The sequence below is a fragment of the Malus domestica genome, chromosome 14 (genome assembly GCF_042453785.1).
Source record: "Malus domestica chromosome 14, GDT2T_hap1".
Classification (NCBI taxonomy): Eukaryota; Viridiplantae; Streptophyta; class Magnoliopsida; order Rosales; family Rosaceae; genus Malus; species Malus domestica.
The window spans coordinates 1,374,917-1,390,302 of NC_091674.1; the positions used below are offsets into that span (position 1 = coordinate 1,374,917).

The following is a 15,386-nucleotide window of genomic DNA, read 5'->3' on the forward strand; positions in this document are numbered from 1 at the left end:
AAGTCAATAAATTATTAACCATCTGAAATCATGTTGTCATTTTCGTTTCTTAATTACACAAATATATGCTTGACCAAAAAAAATATATTATTAAGAAAACATATGTTTTTGAAAAATCAATTTGACACAACACGAGCGTATGTGTGGGTTACACTGTTTCACTATCAATGAGATTCACTATTAATCTGCGGACAAGGAGATTTGGGTCGTTCAACAGAGAGGGAAAGAAACGGGGTTTTGTGAGATAAACTAGTGAAATTGACTAATAGGGGTGTATGATTGAAATTGTATGGTCTGGATCTATTTGTCTGTGGGCTCTAAATACATAAATTTGGAGTAGATTCAATCCATTTCACTAGGACAATGTGAATGTTTCCTTATTCTCATATTTGAATTTGCTCCCTGTAAATTAATACGTAATTGAATGAAAAAAAATATAAATATAGGTCATGAATGATTCATGTAAGAACATAAGAAAAAAGGTCTAAGTTGAAACCTGAGACAACATCTATAGGAACAAAATAAATGAGTCTCCAAGTGGAAAATTATTGAACAAGCAAAATAAATGTTTTTAACCAATTGAGCAACACTCTCATTCCAACACTACTAATTGTAAATGACTATACCAATATTAAGAATTTGAATTACGTTTTGTATTTATAACTCCTGATATATAAAGTGAGTAGAGTAATAATAGCCACGAGATTTTATATTCTTGCCCAATAATTAAAAGCCTTGCATTGCACAACAAATAAAAGGATAAAACAGGATGTTTACCATCAATCGTGAACAAATCTTTGAGGAGAATAATGAGCAAATCTTCGTTCTTGCTCAACAATCAAATTCCTTGCACAACAATTAAACCCCTTATTTACAAGAAAAATATATATTTATTAAACTTCGTGACCATAAATTTTTTTTTTCAAAAAGAAAATGTTTTATACCACCAAATTCCAGAAATAAAAATCATACGTACCATATCACGTGCAACTAGAAAGTCAGATCTGACCTACCCATTTTTATTTTTCTATTTTAGTATTATATTCGTTTTGGACAATATATTTATTTTTAGTTATATCAAAAAATAAATTTATTTTTAGAGTGTCACACTTTCCTTTACTTTTCACGCACATTTGTTAATTTTATCCGTTGATCATTATTAATTTGTTCGAAGAAGGCCTGAAAATTGAGAGAGTGTGTGAGAGGTAAAAGTAAGTGTGTGGACCACCATCTTTTTTCAATTGATTTATAATTTATTTTGTTTGAGGGGTCTTGGTATGAGTGTATTTTTGCCCACCATCCTAAAAATACTAATCACTCTATATATCATTGTTGAATGAATTTAGGGGGGTGTATTCAATTGAGAATTTGAGAGATTTTAATGGATTTATAAATTTATGGATTTTTTATGGAGTTTAATTGATTTGTAGAGATTCCATAAAAAATTTTGATTTAATTCCCTCGAAATCTCGTGAGAAGAGGTGAGATTTGTGGATGCTTAAAATATACTACGAAATATCTCCAATTTCCTCTAATTCCTCAACTTTCTTAAATTCTTTAAAATCAATTTCTAATTGAATATACCTGGAATGTTATAAACTTCTTTAAAATCCTAATTGAATACACCCGAATTTCTAAGGATTTTAATAAACTATCTTAAAATTTTGATTCAATATATCTTTAATTTCAGAGAATCATTTAAAATCTTGATTGAATACCCATTAGATTCATTAAAAGAATTAAAATCTCTCAAAATCCCAATTGAATACATCCTCTTAAATTTTTACTTTGTTTTTATCCACAACACATTTTTTTTTAAATTTAATAAAAAATAAACTCATATAACGATTATAAATAAAATATTAGTCTTAGGTCAGGGAGGTAAATAAAAATATTCTCCTTTTGGTACAAATTAATTTTCTTTTCTAAACAAAATTATAAATACTTGCTTAATGAGTCCGCTAAACCTAAAAGATTAAATCGGACGGCTGCAATTAACTAAGTTCCTCTACAAAGAGGCCAGTCCCTTCACTCTCCCAAGTAAAAGCTCTTACCAAAGTCTCTCCCATCTCACTTTCTCCACTCAAACTCTCTCATCTCTCTCTCTCTCTCTCTCTCTCTCTCTCTCTCTCTGTGCATCCATCCATGGCGACGATCCAGAGCGTCAAGGCTAGGCAGATCTTCGACAGCCGTGGCAATCCCACCGTCGAGGTTCGCTTCTCTCTCTCTCTCTCTCTCTCTCTTCGATACTTTCTAGGTCGCCGATCTACTTGTTCAATCACTGATCGCAATCCTCTTTTCTACTTTTTGTTTTTCATTGATTTGAATTCGATTCGGTTAAAACGACGCGTTTCGTCTGTGATTACGACAGGCAAGAGCGTTAGCTGATTAGATCGATGGGTGCTTGATTATATATGAACATTTGTTTTTATTTTTTCGAATTTAATTTTGCGATCTGTAATTTTGTTGAATTTAATTCTCAAATGGATCGATAAATGTTCGATTGAAAATTAAAAAAATGGATGTGTGTTCGTTGCAGGTCGATATCATACTGTCAGATGGCACTTTGGCTAGAGCCGCTGTTCCAAGTGGTGCATCCACTGGTATATTTCTCTGATCGATTTCTCACTTTTTTTCGTGTTATTCGAAAGATTTCGATGTATGGAACTTGTACGATGGTTCGTGTTTATTGTCCAGTATACATCTTAATAGTCTTATCAAACAAGTTTAATTTATCGTTTGTCAATAACTTGCAGGAGTTTACGAGGCCCTTGAGTTGCGCGATGGAGGCAAAGACTACCTCGGAAAGGGTGTTTCGAAGGTGAGGAATCGCTCCGTTGTTAGTTGATTTTGTGTACCACCCAGATTGAACATAGTGTTGATCTTTTTGTGACTGGTTTATTACCTTTTTTTGTTGTGTGTAGGCTGTCAACAATGTCAACACAATCATTGGCCCCGCTTTGATCGGCAAGGTTGGTTGAATCTGCTTGTATTCTATTAGATTATGTGTTCTGTTTTTGTCAATTTAATGTTTGGAACCTTAAGATTGCTGTTTCAGGCGTATATAATTGTAAACTAATGTTTCTTGTTGCATTGCGCAGGACCCGAGCGAACAGACGGCTATTGACAACTTCATGGTTCAACAGCTCGATGGAACCGTCAACGAGTGGGGTTGGTGCAAGCAAAAGGTATAACATATTTATGCTTGTTACATTTAGTCTATATGTGTAAATCGTTGGTTGTAGGTGTTGTCAATCAAATTAACCGGGATATAATTTGTTTTTCAGCTTGGTGCAAATGCCATTTTGGCCGTGTCTCTTGCAGTCGCCAAGGCTGGTGCTAGCGTCAAGAAAGTTCCTCTCTACAAGGTATAGGGTTTGGGGTTTAAGATCAAATAATATCTATTGTGCTTCTTTTCATTTTTAGTGTTCACTGTTTTGATGTAGGTTTTAAAGGACCGGATGAATTGCTTTTTCCTTTTTTAGCTGTTTCTTTTTCATGTTACACGAATCTGATTTTAATGTTGCTGTCTTTTTCATTGCAGCATATCGCCAATCTTGCTGGCAACAAGAACCTAGTGTTGCCCGTTCCTGCTTTCAATGTCATCAACGGTGGATCACATGCAGGAAACAAGCTTGCAATGCAGGAGTTCATGATTCTTCCTATTGGAGCTTCCTCATTCAAGGAAGCCATGAAGATGGGTGTGGAAGTATATCACAACCTTAAGGTGGGTTACCCTTCCTTGAGGGAAGGGGTTTAGAATTTTTTGGGAACGTATTGTTTCTTATTCTATATTCATAAGATCATCATAGGGTCCTTGCGATGAGGAGATTTTAGTAATTCTCTTTTCGGAATTATCTGCTAAATCATGCCAGTACTTTCCCCTGATATTTTCAGGATCCATGTCCTTCGTATTGTTGAGCATGCTTGTATGATTCAGTTATGCATCTTACTTTCTCACTGACCACTGTTGTTCTCTATAGTCTGTGATTAAAAAGAAGTACGGTCAGGATGCAACCAATGTTGGTGACGAAGGTGGATTTGCTCCTAACATCCAGGTTAACCATAGTTTTATGTAACCTAATCATTCAATTGAAGTTTTTTCTCGTTACTTTTTATTTCTTTCACATTTGTGTACTGAAATTATCATCATTTTTAAATGAATTCAGGAGAACAGGGAAGGTCTTGAATTACTCAAGACAGCCATCGAGAAGGCTGGATACACCGGCAAAGTAAGTTTGTTTCTAATCCTAATGTTCCATTACAAAGGAAATTTTATGACCCTGCAATAGTTATCAACGGAATTTCTTTTTCTCTTCAGGTTGTCATTGGAATGGATGTTGCTGCATCTGAGTTTTATGGATCAGATAAAACCTATGACCTGAACTTCAAGGAAGAGGTTCGACTTTTGACAATCCCCTCCTTTCAATCTGTGTTGCCGCTTTTTGTTTATCCGACCTCGAAAAAAGTTTATTAAGAATTAATTATTAACTTAATTTTCTACTTTCTTTTTTGTCTGTACAGAAAAATGATGGTTCCCAAAAGATCTCAGGAAATGCTCTCAAGGACCTCTACAAGTCATTTGCAAGTGAGTACCCAATTGTTTCAATTGAAGATCCATTTGACCAAGATGACTGGGAGCACTATGCCAAGATGACAGCTGAAGTTGGAGAAAAAATACAAATTGTGGGAGATGATCTGTTGGTGACCAACCCCAAGGTCGGTTGATCTCTTGGAAGCGATGTTTTTCCCTTCCGTCGCTTTCTCCCTATAAAATGGGGTTTCAATTTAAAGTTTCTTTCTGATGGCCTCACTTTACTGACATCTCTACTCTTCCTACTCGTATTTTCAGAGAGTCGAGAAGGCAATCAAGGAAAAATCTTGCAATGCTCTTCTTCTCAAGGTACAACAGGAATCTCACTCCTTAGTCGAAAATACCAGAGCTTGTGTTTTTTATCAACATGAAAATAATAACCCTTTTTAATCTTGTTGGGAATACAGGTGAATCAAATTGGATCAGTAACCGAGAGTATTGAGGCTGTAAGAATGTCCAAGAAAGCTGGATGGGGTGTGATGACCAGCCACCGCAGTGGAGAAACCGAGGACACCTTCATTGCTGATCTCGCTGTTGGTTTGGCTACGGTAATTATTTGATCTGAAATCTGTGTTATCCCTCAGTTTTCTCCAAACCTCCATTCGATTTCTCACGAGTTTTTATATTTGTTTTCAGGGACAAATCAAGACAGGAGCTCCCTGCAGGTCGGAGCGTCTTGCCAAGTACAACCAGGTCTGTACTAGCACCAATTTTCTTTTGTGCTCCTATGATTTCGTAAAATTTCTTAGTTCTTAGTTCTTTGTTGGTTGAATTCTTCAACTTAGTTTCTGAACATCTCATGTTTTGTAAATGTAGCTGTTGCGAATTGAGGAGGAGCTCGGTGCTGAGGCAGTGTATGCCGGAGCTAAGTTCCGTGTGCCCGTTGAGCCCTATTAGTTTATGAAGTGCTTCCGAGGCTTTTGCGGGATATGAGAGATCGGAGTTTGACGATGTTAGGGAATAAGTTTTTATGTAGAATGGCTTAGTTATGTGGAAAACTTGAAACCCTTTTCCAATAACTTTCAGAGTAAGTTTTGTTCTGAGAGCTTGAAAACAGTTCTCTACTGGAAATTTTCGAGTAAGCGTGTTCGACTATGTAATCTGTTTTGAGTTGCTTTCTTAATGTTTGCTACAAGTAAATTTGTGTTTTAAGAACAACTTGATCGTCTTCTCTTTTAGCGTTCGCATTCAATCATCGTTTCTTGTTTTTCGAGTTTGGTGTGTGCATCATGTTCAATGTGCTTCAATGGTTTTTAAGTTTGATCTGGACGGAGATTGATACGAAACGCTTGAATGTTTTTGAAGCTCGATTTGAACTGAGATTGATAAGAGACATCATAAGAGCATCTCAAGAGAGGAGGCCAAGTACAATCTAACTATCCGAGGTTGTCGCCTCGAACTAGGCAACTATACCTCACACATTATCCAAGGTCTCTCTCATCCTCATTCTTTATGGCGTCAATAATTATCCAAGGTCTCTCTCATCCTCATTCTTTATGGCGTCAATAATATTACGGTCTGATAATATTTTTCTTCGTTTGTAAGTGAAATATTACATGTTTGACTCACATGAATGATGAGTTTGATATTTAATCCTCTTTCTTAGTAGAATATCGTTGTATAAGAAAAAACTTCATCGTTTATAAACTTAGGTAGTTGTGCCCGACCATATTTCCATGGGGCACCTTTTACGGAGACTCCTATTGTTGTTGATCTTACTTGATTTCATTAGGTACGAATATTTCGTTAATAAAGTAGTCCTACCAGATATCTTCTCAAATCAAAGATGCGTTTGGGGATGGTATGTATGAATAATTAGCATGAAAACCGACTAAAAGTTTGAAAACTAAGAATTAAAAACGAGATTTTTATGGAATTTTTTTTGAAATGTCATAGGAACTTGTACGCCGTTTTCAATTTATCATATAAATTAAAATTTTAAGCAATATTTCATATCAACTTTCCGAAATCATCAATTTGTCATCTCATCCTAACTCCGTTAAGTTTTCCATCCAAAATTCAAATGACTTGTGTTCAAGGTTATTTCTATCATTTAAGATCTTTTCACAAGTTCTTTACTTTTCTTTAGCAAAACTCTTAAATTTTGTGTTCTGACTTCCGAGGGTATTCATGTGGATCATTGTGTTTCAAGTAGCGTAAATGCATCTACAACTCCATTTCTAGCACCAAACCTCAACTGGTTTCTCATATTACAAGGTACATATAAAATTTGATTTCATGACATGCTAAACTGAACATCCTATAATTGTTTTGATCTAATGCAACTTAATAGAAGAAAGTGGGGTGTTAAAATGACATAGATAACCCTAAACATAAGTCATGTGCCTCACACATGACTTATTTTGGATGGAAAACTCAACGAAGTTAAGGTGAGATGATAAATTGATGATTTCTGAAAGTTGGTATGACAAATTACTTAAAATTTATAAAGGAGAAAAAAAGAAAAAAAAATGCAGGCTGTGGGGTTCGAACCCACGCGTACTTATGTACAGCAGATCTTAAGTCTGCCCCCTTAACCTCTCGGGCAAACCTGCTTCACGTTTGTAGTTTACTAAAGCCTTCTATTTATCCAACTTCATATTGAATACAATTATGCAACATACAAGAATAGCACTGCTGCCGCTGCGCGTTTCGTAAAACTTAAAACCCTAAAACAAAGATCCAAGGCAGAATTCGACATCTTCCCAATTCGGAGGTCTCACAGCCATGGCGGAGCACTTGGCATCCATCTTCGGCACAGAGAAGGACCGCGTCAACTGCCCCTTCTACTTCAAGATCGGAGCTTGCCGGCACGGAGACCGCTGCTCCCGCCTCCACACCAAGCCCAGCATCAGCCCCACCCTCCTCCTCTCCAACATGTACCAGCGCCCCGATATGCTCACCAACCCCGGCGTCGACCCCCAGGGCCAAGCCCTCGACCCCCGCAAGATCCAGGACAACTTCGAGGTCCGTCTGTTTCTCTCTCTCTCTCTCCCCCCCCCCCCCCTTCTCTCTCTCTCCCCCCCCCCCCTTCTCTCTCTCTTGAATTGGGATTTTCTTTTTGGGTGCAGGATTTTTATGTCTCGAATTGGGATTTTGTTTTTGGGTGCAGGATTTTTATGAGGATCTGTTCGAGGAGCTGAGCAAGTACGGACAGATCGAGAGCTTGAATATCTGTGACAATTTGGCTGACCACATGGTATAATTTTCAATTTCTAGGGTTTTTTTGGTGTGTAATTTTTTAGTTTTCTAGTTTTGTTTGACTAATTGATTGTGTGTTTGCGTGTGTAGGTTGGTAATGTGTACGTTCAGTTCAGGGAGGAAGAACATGCTCAAGCTGCGCTTCAGAATCTCACTGGCAGGTTCTATGCAGGTTAGTTCCCCTTCTTTTTCTTATCTTGGTATGTTACGAACATGATGGTCGATATTCGTGATGCTATGGTGGTTTTATCTGCCGCTGTAATATGATTTGCCGAAGTCCTTTTGATTGATTCGTGATCGGTAGATGTATTGTGCTACATGACAGTTCAGTGTTTATTGCTCATTATTGCTGAACTTCCAACTTAGAGCCGAGCTATTAATGAGGATTGGGTTTATTTTGAATTTTCGATTGATTAAATTTTTAAACATGCTGTCTGATTAAATTTTTAAACATGCTGTCTATCAGGGCTGGCCTTGAGACTGTTGGATTTAGGATGAAAGCAAACCGTGCATTCACACAATCGCACATAAGAAACTTCTTTGTATATTGTTAGAAGACCATACATATGTAATAGATTTTCAATCATTTGAGCGAGTTGCTCAAATTTGAATATGTGATGGTGTTGCATAATTATTTCCTGGCTTGGCATTATCATAAACTATGACAGTTCCATGGATAAGATTAAATAATAAATCTGGTTTCAGGTCTTTAGGTATTGAGATTCAAAGTTTCAGACCATGTCCAATTTAGCCCAAGTGGGTTGGAATGGCCGAATTAGGTTTTCTGAACTACAAGCATTGTACTTTGGTCCATCTTTTAATCATCTTAGATTATGATTTGATGAACTACATTTGTTCAGGTAACTCATAGTTTTTCAAGGATGTGTATATTGGATGTACTCTTGTTTTTCCTTTAATTGGACAAATCTTGAATTGATGCTTATCTATTATAGAGATGGATTGGTTCTTATATGTTTACATGTGTCTAGTTCTACTCGTTCAAACATACTTTATTCATATCTATATCTAGGCCGAAAGGGGAAGTTTCATTCCATTGACCATAAAGTTTACCTATGAGTAGATTACAAAATTTACTTTAAAGAAGAACTAAAGGATAAAAATGTCGTTGTTACATAATGGTTTGTAGATGATTCATACATCGACTATAAAACTTGATCTGTAGAAATGACTGCATGGTTGTCTTATAGTTGTTCGACCATTAAATTAGAGCACACGTATTTAATTCCGCAGTAACTTGTAAAACTGTTAATCATTACAACCATTTGCAAGTTAAGGTAATGAAGCTTTATCCTTCAGAATTGAATATATTGGTAGGATTCCATTCAATTTGAGTTATTTTGAATTGTATATGTTTGAATCTGGAGAGTTTTAAATTTTCTTGTCAGCCAGTGGTGGTGGCACTCTTATTGTTGTCTGATCTTTTTCATTGTTTTTCTTTCATTACAATGATAGTACTATTAGTATTAGTAGAATTACTGCTATCATGCAGTTACTAACGTTTTAGTAATATGATGAATGCTAAACATTCTAGGGCGTCCCATCATCGTCGACTTTTCCCCCGTGACGGATTTTCGTGAAGCTACCTGTAGGCAGTACGAAGAAAATGTATGCAATCGAGGTGGCTACTGCAACTTCATGCACTTGAAGAAAATTAGCAGGTGAGATGGTACTTTTCTCTTATTTTGCAAACAGCATGATTTTCATATTGACTTGTTTGTTTATGCACGTACTTCTATCAATTGTTAGGGAGTTGAGGAGGCGGTTATTTGGGAGAAACAAGCGAAGGCATAGTCGCAGTCGAAGCAGAAGCCGCAGTCCTCAAAGGCATCATCGTGGTGGTTATCAGGAGCGCCCACATGGAGGTCGTGGTTTCGGTAGAAGAGGAGAAGATGACAGAGATCATCGTTTCAATGATAAGAGCAGGAGGCCTAGAAGCCGCAGTCCTGGGCGTAGAGGAAGAAGTAGAAGCCCTGTGGGTGCTGGGGGAAGGAGGAGGAGTCCTCCAGCCAGGGAAAGTAGTGCCGAAAGAAGGGCTAAGATCGAACAATGGAACAAGGAGCGGGAACAGGTGGACTCTGGAAATAAGTATGATGACAATAATAACAGCAACAATCAGGATGATCAATGGAATGGTTCTGCAGAGAACAATGATCAGTACTACGACGACCCTCATCAGCAGCAGCAGTAGCACGTTAGATACAAAATTAATCTTCCTGCTTCCAAGATCAAGCCTCAGTTATTTCAAGCAGCTTACCGTGCTACTTGTATACAAGATGGCTGTTGTCCAAGAACTATGTCCATTATCTAATGTGATGGGTTTTGGAGGCGGTAAGGTAATTTCGTGATCTTGGTGCAGGAGTCTGCTGCCTACAATGGTGAGTTTTTATTATAGGAAACATCGTAGTGTACGTGAAGTAAGAGACATGAATGTTTTTACTGGAATTACAAGTATTTTCTAAGATGTCTTGATTAAGTTTTTCAAACCTTTGCTGTTAGAATTGTTAGCGTGATCATTTGTTGCTGCTTTTCCTAATTCGGGTGACTGACGGTGATTATATTATTATTCCTGCTACTTCCTTTATCCGAATTTCTGTAGGATATGGCTCCCTAGTAGTTTATTCCCTGCATATGTGTCTGTAGGCCTTTAGTGCAATTGTAATTCTTGCTTCGGAAGAAATCAAATAGCAGTGTATTGGTTTTATCGAAAAATCGCATTCTCATCAAGTCTCAAAAGTAATTAACAACTGGTTCTGTTTTAACCAGCTTGGATGAGAATTGACTGCAGTTGATATGGGAGGCATTTTCTATGTAAAATTGTTCTGAATTCTATTGTTTTCGAATTTGAGACGTTATGAGTAACCGTTGCATTATTTTACATAGGTGTTCGTTGCTTTCGTTTCTTACCGAGATTTGGTCATTCTCGTGTTTAGAATTTCTGAAAACGGAGTTCAGTTAATTGAAAGTTAGGAACAGATGAAAATTTCACAATTTACCTCTCATCGTTGCACACACCACAAGCTAAAGCTTTCTAAGTTCTGGTCACCGAATTGAAGATGTTGCCAATCTCACAACTTAGTTACACCGATGAAGCCTACATCGTACGTGTGACGGAAGAAGATGGATCAAAATGTCTCCGGCCAAACGATCAGCAAATTCTGGGTGATCATTTACAGGTCTCTGTTACTTGGAATGTCAAGAGAACTTGCTATTCGGAAGTTGAATGGCCAATAAAAAATTCATGCATTTGATGGTATATACTATATGCTAATACCATCATTAGAATCGGAATACTCGCAGCAGAAACACGTAGACGCCATGACATTTGAACACATGATATACGAGAAAATACCCGTTCTCGTTCCTTGGTTGCCGGCTGCGCTGGTTGGAGTGTTATTCTGAATCCGCCGGAGCCACAGACGGCTGCGTTGGTTAGAGTGTTCTTCTGTCTGCGGATTCGGAAGAACCATTGGCAAACGTTTTCGACATGATTCAGAAAATATGCAACATGACGCAAGAAGTTGGACGTTCTTGTCACATTCGACAAGCAAATTACACTCTTTACCTCAACAATATGAAGCAGTGGAGCGGAGAACAGTAGAGCCTAGGTGTGGTCTTTTTAAGTACTTTTCTCAATGAACTGCAATTTCGTTTTCGGCAATTCTACACACGAGATGACCAAATCTTGGTAAGAAACGAAAGCAACGAACAGCGACGTAAAATAACGAATCATAACGTCTTAAATTCGAAAACCACAGAACTCAGATTAATCAACTGCAATAAATTCTCATCCATGCTGGTTAAAACAGAACCAGTTAGTAACCAATAATCTCCGTTTATCTTGCTAAACCGAACTTCTTTCTTCTCGTCAAAATCCCAAAACATCACCATGTAGAGGGTGGAGAATAATCTGCCTCTCACTTTGCAGCACTGTGCTTTGCCTTTGTATGGCTTTGCAATGCACCATCCGAGTTAAACGACCTGCGTGAAGAACAGTGCAAGAAATTACAATTCCGTTTACGAAGAAACACACTAGCAAGAATTGAAACTTATTCAAAAAATGAAATAGAATTACCTGTTGCAGGGTTGGCAATGGAATGCACCGCTTGATTTAGGAGCCTGCTGCTTTGACTGGTCGGACGTAGCTGGTTTTTTCCCAGTCTGCTTTGAAGGGTGTGGAGTTGCTGTGTGGACGCTGCCCTTCCTGCTACCTGCACTGACAAGTAGCAGTCAATTAAACATCTCCGCTTATATAATGGTCAGACAATCATCTCCATTTCAAATCGCCGCTGTGTGACAGGGAACATGTAACATATTCAATTGAAATGAGACTACAGACAGCACCCACCACAAAATCCAGGTTTACAAGTTAAAATTTGGCAAAGTACATGTTTAAATTTATTAAAACTTTGTAATACGCGTCTTCCACAGCACACACGAAAATGTTTAAAATGGTAACAGAATGAGAAAAAGCATTGGAAGACAGAAAACTTTACCAATCTTTTCAGGAGTAACAAACTTTGGCTTCTTGTCATTAGCAGGTGTTTTAGAAGATTCAGCAGGTCGCTTCTTGCCAACATCAGCCTTGACAACAAAAAAGACGAATACATTTACTTATCAATGATAATTTGATAACGAAAACAACACAGAAGGGATATAAGCACTCTCGGACATCAAAAAGTAAAGGCCTTCATAATAGGAGCGTTATTACCTTCTTCGGAGTTTCTTCATCCTCTTCACTGTCATCGTCACTGTCAGAATCATCATCACTTTCGTCAAAATCTTTACTGCTATCTCCCTCAGCCAAGGCCTATAAAACAACTCAGCAAGAAGATATATTCAGTACACATTGTCTCTGGATAATGCCATGCAAAATTACATCAACAAAGTTAAAACAATAATTTGTAATAAGCCAGAAAAAAAGTTTTAAAAATTCAGTAATCAGTTTCAAATGCAAGAAGTCGATCACTCCAGAGTGTTGTAGACATAATATAATGGCACGAATGTCAATTCAATTTTTTAAATGCCAAACTTCTAGTAGTCACATCTGGGAAATTTCTGTACACAAGTACGCATGCTCCAGAGCCAATAATTGTTTTCGATACCCAGAATCTATATTTCTAGAATTAACACCTAAATAAAGCTTTTTCTGTTCATATTTGTTATGGATTAATACCGCAACTAAATATACCTAAAGAACAGAGATTATCGGAACCTTTCTAAACAATTACATAGAAATTGCACGTACAATACGTCCCAGAACACAAGTCCAATATCGTATATAACTTGGGCAATGAACATGTTTGTTTCAGATGTACTTTTCTCAGTTAATCACGGTAGGTAAATTACCGTTAGACATTCACATCTGGTAAAATATTTCAGTTATCGAAAGGAAATTCAAACAGAATTGAAAGATGTGAATACCTGATGACCAACAAACTCATCATCATCATCGCTACTAGCTTCCTTTTGCTCAGATTTACTAGGCTTCTTAGCTACCTCAGTAACATTAACCTTTGCTTTTCCTGCAAGCCAACTCGTTCCAAATCACAATATAAAGTTATTAAAAAGAAGAAGAAAAAGCCTCAAATCCCAGTAATAAAAAATGAATCAGTATTATCTTTACCCTTATCAACCAGAGTAGGTGCCCTAATAGGTGGTGCATCATCCTCTTCAGAATCTAGAAGAAAAAACAGATCAACAGCTTAAGAATCAAATGCGCTTGGAAGTTAGAACTATGATAAAACCAAATAAACCAAATATCAGAATGGTGACTCACCAGACTCCACAATAGTGAAGACAAAACATAGCAGTCAAGGATTTAACAAAAAATTCAATGTTCAAGAAAGTAATCTGAGAACAAGTAACATGTAAGACACACCATTTAACGTGAAACGTCATTAAAAAAAAGGATATCACATAGACTTATATCCAGTGAAGTGGACGCTCCCATTTTTCCAGTTATGGGATAGCTCAAATTTCTCATCAAATACAATATCAAACATTAACTGAGGGGATTTCTCAGCAGAAAGAAACCCAAGAACAAGCTTCAGATCACCAACTTTCGCAAAGAGTGAAATAGGATCGCCTCCCTTCGCTTTCTTAAGGTCATCCAGACAAGCCTGCATTATAAAAATAAATTTTACACAAACTTGCGCAACATATTAAAGGCAAAAGAAACAGAAAAATGAAAAATTAACAGTCACAAAATTTTACAGCTAGCTGACTACCTGCGAAAGATGCAGGAGCTTTTCACCAGGATCAACAACAAGAGACTGACCACTTTTTACCTCAGCACCTGGACATTGAGTCACTTAAGTAGTCATTAATAACTGCAAATTTGAAAGTAAAGAGAAAAAAGGACATTGAGGGAAAAAAAAGTAAGAGATGCCTATTTTGCAATAAAAATTAAACAAGGGAGGGAAAAAACGCAAACGAGATTCCTGAATCACATCAACCCGATGCAAAAACAATTATGGAATAGATATCACATTCTATTCAATAACTTGAAACAGATAACAAATCATCCTTAACATATATCACATACAATTGTATTCACCACAAGCACATTGCATCGGTTCAAAACGAAATACAATGATTATAATTTTGTTACCATGGCACCTTCAACATGTACAAAGAATTAACACGTGCATTGCTGTAACTAAGAAGTAAGAAGCCACATGAAGAAAAATAACATGGAATCTTAAACGTTAACCATCTCAACAAAAGAAAATTAAAACTTATGCTAGAGCAGAAACGTCACGCATGCCAAAAATCCAAGTTAAACATGTCAGCAACTGAAAAAACATTTACAAACTCAGACTAAATATATTTTCCATTTATTTTCTCGGCAAACAAACAGAGTGACTTAAGTTCTAAATAAGCAACAAGAAGCCACAAAAATACTTATCAAAACATTTTAGAAAGAAACAGAAGCTAAAAAACCTAAGTCAAGCGCTGCGAAAATTAACCACACCAGTCCTGCCATTTTCCCTAGTTTTCTCAGCAACCAAACAGCAAAAGAAGGTACTTTCCATTTATTTTCTCAGCAAACAAACAGAGTGGATTAAGTTCTAAACGAAGAACATGGAGCCAGAAAAATACTAATAGCAAAAATAATTTTAAAAACAAAAAAGGGCTTAAAAACCTAAACTCAAGCGCTACAAACTTCCGATCCACAGCATAAAATTTTAACCAGACTAGTACCGTAATTTTCCAGAGTTTTCTCGGCAACCAAACAGCAAAAACGTTACAAATAAAAACGCAAAACATTCGTAATGAGAAAATAAAACCCTAACAAATCAAACGATCAGGGAGCGAGAGAAGTTTTCAAAATTACATAGAGAGACAGAGAGGAATACCCCAAAACTCCATTGCTTGCTAGTGCTAGGTCTTCTAGAAGGCTTTGCGGAATTTTCAATTTCTAATTTTCGGTTTCTTTTTCGGTGACAATTTTAATCTTGAGGAATGAGGCGGATCATTTTATATGGAGGCTCCATCGGGTTCTTCTCTAGAGAGATTTTAATGTGCCCGCGTTATTTGTACGGATTTTTTTTTTAAAGTTTCCTTTTCC

At 37.0% G+C, this 15,386-nt stretch overlaps 3 protein-coding genes and 1 non-coding gene across 4 annotated transcripts; 2 read left to right on the forward strand and 2 right to left on the reverse strand.

Annotated features, from left to right (window-relative positions):
* The first annotated feature begins 1,969 nt into the window (after positions 1–1,969).
* On the forward strand, positions 1,970–5,752 carry LOC103453924 (enolase). The gene is made up of 15 exons (XM_008393517.4): positions 1,970–2,211; positions 2,540–2,603; positions 2,757–2,821; positions 2,925–2,972; positions 3,102–3,188; positions 3,288–3,368; positions 3,545–3,727; positions 3,984–4,058; positions 4,170–4,232; positions 4,322–4,399; positions 4,525–4,719; positions 4,853–4,903; positions 5,002–5,142; positions 5,231–5,287; positions 5,411–5,752. Exons 1-15 carry the CDS (start codon positions 2,146–2,148, stop codon positions 5,489–5,491), a joined length of 1,335 nt encoding a protein of 444 aa, XP_008391739.1. The 5' UTR covers positions 1,970–2,145; the 3' UTR covers positions 5,492–5,752.
* Positions 5,753–7,066: 1,314 nt separating this feature from the next.
* Positions 7,067–7,149, reverse strand: TRNAL-UAA (transfer RNA leucine (anticodon UAA)). The gene has a single exon. It is a non-coding gene; the product is annotated as a tRNA-Leu (tRNA).
* Positions 7,130–10,397, forward strand: LOC103453990 (splicing factor U2af small subunit B). Its single transcript, XM_029093101.2, has 5 exons — positions 7,130–7,561; positions 7,707–7,793; positions 7,886–7,967; positions 9,348–9,474; positions 9,563–10,397. Exons 1-5 carry the CDS (start codon positions 7,322–7,324, stop codon positions 10,002–10,004), a joined length of 978 nt encoding a protein of 325 aa, XP_028948934.1. The 5' UTR covers positions 7,130–7,321; the 3' UTR covers positions 10,005–10,397.
* Positions 10,398–11,552: 1,155 nt separating this feature from the next.
* Positions 11,553–15,351, reverse strand: LOC103453927 (histone deacetylase HDT1). The gene is made up of 10 exons (XM_008393520.4): positions 15,175–15,351; positions 14,044–14,111; positions 13,730–13,935; positions 13,593–13,606; positions 13,440–13,493; positions 13,238–13,338; positions 12,525–12,623; positions 12,310–12,397; positions 11,889–12,024; positions 11,553–11,794 (listed from the first exon to the last, which is right to left on the reverse strand). Exons 1-10 carry the CDS (start codon positions 15,185–15,187, stop codon positions 11,731–11,733), a joined length of 843 nt encoding a protein of 280 aa, XP_008391742.3. The 5' UTR covers positions 15,188–15,351; the 3' UTR covers positions 11,553–11,730.
* Between the last annotated feature and the right edge of the window lie 35 nt (positions 15,352–15,386).

What these genes read in the sequence shown, in the direction of transcription:
- LOC103453924 (XM_008393517.4), top strand. Translation starts at nt 2,146, where the DNA reads ATGGCGACGATCCAGAGCGTCAAGGCTAGGCAGATCTTCGACAGCCGT. An exon ending in GCCCCGCTTTGATCGGCAAG is followed by an intron (nt 2,973 to 3,101) that starts GTTGGTTGAATC and finishes TGCATTGCGCAG; the next exon opens with GACCCGAGCGAACAGACGGC. An exon ending in GGGGTTGGTGCAAGCAAAAG is followed by an intron (nt 3,189 to 3,287) that starts GTATAACATATT and finishes TTTGTTTTTCAG; the next exon opens with CTTGGTGCAAATGCCATTTT.
- LOC103453990 (XM_029093101.2), top strand. Translation starts at nt 7,322, where the DNA reads ATGGCGGAGCACTTGGCATCCATCTTCGGCACAGAGAAGGACCGCGTC. An exon ending in CACTGGCAGGTTCTATGCAG is followed by an intron (nt 7,968 to 9,347) that starts GTTAGTTCCCCT and finishes TAAACATTCTAG; the next exon opens with GGCGTCCCATCATCGTCGAC. An exon ending in CACTTGAAGAAAATTAGCAG is followed by an intron (nt 9,475 to 9,562) that starts GTGAGATGGTAC and finishes ATCAATTGTTAG; the next exon opens with GGAGTTGAGGAGGCGGTTAT.
- LOC103453927 (XM_008393520.4), bottom strand. An exon ending in ATGAAGAAACTCCGAAGAAG is followed by an intron (nt 12,398 to 12,524) that starts GTAATAACGCTC and finishes TTTGTTGTCAAG; the next exon opens with GCTGATGTTGGCAAGAAGCG. An exon ending in CATTGCCAACCCTGCAACAG is followed by an intron (nt 11,795 to 11,888) that starts GTAATTCTATTT and finishes TTCTTCACGCAG; the next exon opens with GTCGTTTAACTCGGATGGTG.